Here is a 2,439-nt window from a genome sequence, read left to right as displayed (position 1 = left end):
TTTTGTCTTTTAAGTTAATTTAATAAAAAAGTAATATTTTAATGAGAAAAACGGTGCGTTTTGAATTCTATTAACGTTTGTTAAAAAATTTAGCGGCATGGATTTTATTGTCATTTCAATTGATCCAAGGACTAAATTTTCAAAAAAAAAAACTTAAGGATATTAAAATTTTGAAGGGTTGACTCAAGAATTTATTGTACATTTTCCCTATAATATAAGGGGCAAAAATAAATAATAGGCAAGATATCCTTATTCATGGAATCACGATCATCCTCTTTCCAATAAAGCACCAAAAACCAATCTGCAAAAGTAGTCCCACTGTAAATTACATTCATAGTCATCCAAACCTTTTTAATATATATATATATATATATATTATTTCAAACTTCAAAAAGGAGCACAACTTGCTTTTTCAATAATAATAATAATAAAATTTTCTGGAAAAATTTAGCATGTCCACTACTGTTCACGCTTCCATTGAAAATTGACATGTGAGTTTCCAACCTCCACATAAATTCACTCTTGAGATTATGAGAAATAGAAATCAAACCAGTATAAATAACAATGCTGCACTCTCCTTCTTCCACCATGAGATGCTCTTTGTTTCCAAGCTCACTCAAAATTAACCCATTTTCAAGTTTATAGCAAAATCCTCGTTAGCTTTTCTTTGTCTCTTTCAAGAAACATTGTAATATTTGTCTGTCATGGCGCCACATGGAGAGGCTATTGTCAGCTCCTACACTACTAGGAACAACAACGACAACTTCTCCAAGCCGCCGAGGCTGTCGTCCGACGGCCTCCAACGAACGGTGTCGGACATCTCATACGAACTCATCAACCAAGAAGTGATCGACTTAAATCTCCCGCCAATATCGGAAGTCGAAAACGCAAGGTGCGAGTGCTGCGGGATGTGCGAGGAGTGCACGCCGGAGTACATCGAGAAGGTGCGCGGAAAGTTCTTCGGGAAATGGATATGCGGGCTGTGCACGGAGGCGGTGAAAGAGGAGGTGGAGAAAAATGGAGGGAAGACGGAGGAGGCTTTGAGTTCTCATATGAGTGCATGCGTTAGGTTTAACAAGTTCGGTAGGGCTTATCCCGTTTTGTTTCAAGCTGAGGCCATGAGAGAGATGTTGAAGAAAAGCAGATCGGAAGGGAGAAGGGCCACGTCGATTAGTCCTCGGGACAAAGGCGCACAAAAGAAGGCCGGTGGGATTGCTCGGAGCTCAAGTTGCATTCCGGCGATTACAAGGGAGATGACTGATCTCTCCATATCCAACTGAGTTCCCATGCAAAAAGCATATATATATATATATATATATATATATTCAACCTTTTTAAAGCCCTATAGGATTTTTTTCGTTAGCAATAGAGAAGCTAATGTCTCTCCTGAAGCTTAAAAATTATTTATTTCATGATCATCTCTATTTTGTAGACCAACCTTTTTTCCGTTATTTTGCAAGGTTTTTTTGAGTTAGTCCCCAGTTCGGATCCGAATCTCTAACAATTTGCTGTTCGGATTGCTAACAATTTGAACAGTAAATGTAAGAGTTTTTATGGAACTTATAACCTACCCCAACAAATCTCTACATATCCTATAAGAGCTCTCTCACATTTGTTATCCGAATTCTTAACAATTTGGACAGCAAAATTGCTGAAAATCTCTATCTTCAAATTCTATACACTTTTCCATCTCCTGGGCTTCTGGACTTACGTACCTACCACCTTGTATGATTTGGTCTCCGCCTTAATTTCAGTTATCCTCTAGGGTTTTCTTGGTTGGGTTTAGATTCTCCTATCTCTTATACGTACCACCTTCCATGGTCATGTAGTAAAAGTGGTTCTAAACCCTAATCTAGCTCACCCTTTAGGGTCTTTATGGGTTAGCCCAAATGCTCACTCACAATATCCTTTTCCCTCTAGATGTTTATTTATTTTCTCTTCTTGGTATATATTGGCACTCTGTCAATCGTTCTTATTCCCTGATTGCTAGCATATTTATAAATATGGTCTTCGAGCAATTACAGTAACAAAGGCTTAGTTGTTAGATGTTGTGAAGAGCTACCCCCAAATCAATATATGGTCTTCACTTGTACTCTAATCTCAAGGTCTTTATTTGTAATTACCAGCCGTATCTAAATTGCTACAGTCATGTATTTCTACATATTTACAGTTCAATAATATTTCCATTTTGCATCTATTTAATTTTCCGAATTATTGTGTATTTTCTTTGTCATACTCCTTTTTGGTGTTTGTTGGAAGTAATAATCAAACTTGGACTCAATAAATGACTAAAAACATCAGGAGAGAAGCCCCATATGCTAGCAAGATATCGGTTTAATCCCCGGATTTGGCTTGGCTTTAAGTATTGTAAAAAAAAAAAAACAAAAAAAAAATTACACATATGTGCTGTAGTTTTTCAACGGTCCAAATTTAATTTCA

At 36.8% G+C, this 2,439-nt stretch overlaps 1 protein-coding gene across 1 annotated transcript; it reads left to right on the top strand.

The window, feature by feature from the left end:
• The first annotated feature begins 611 nt into the window (after positions 1 to 611).
• LOC132188206 (uncharacterized) lies at positions 612 to 2,197 on the top strand. Its single transcript, XM_059602615.1, has one exon. It carries the CDS (start codon positions 705 to 707, stop codon positions 1,278 to 1,280), a length of 576 nt encoding a protein of 191 aa, XP_059458598.1. The 5' UTR covers positions 612 to 704; the 3' UTR covers positions 1,281 to 2,197.
• Positions 2,198 to 2,439: the final 242 nt, after the last annotated feature.

The sequence above is a fragment of the Corylus avellana genome, chromosome ca7, assembly GCF_901000735.1.
Source record: "Corylus avellana chromosome ca7, CavTom2PMs-1.0".
NCBI classification, from domain to species: domain Eukaryota; kingdom Viridiplantae; phylum Streptophyta; class Magnoliopsida; order Fagales; family Betulaceae; genus Corylus; species Corylus avellana.
The sequence above is the reverse complement of the archived record's forward strand: the minus strand, read 5'-3'. Positions and strand labels throughout refer to the sequence as shown.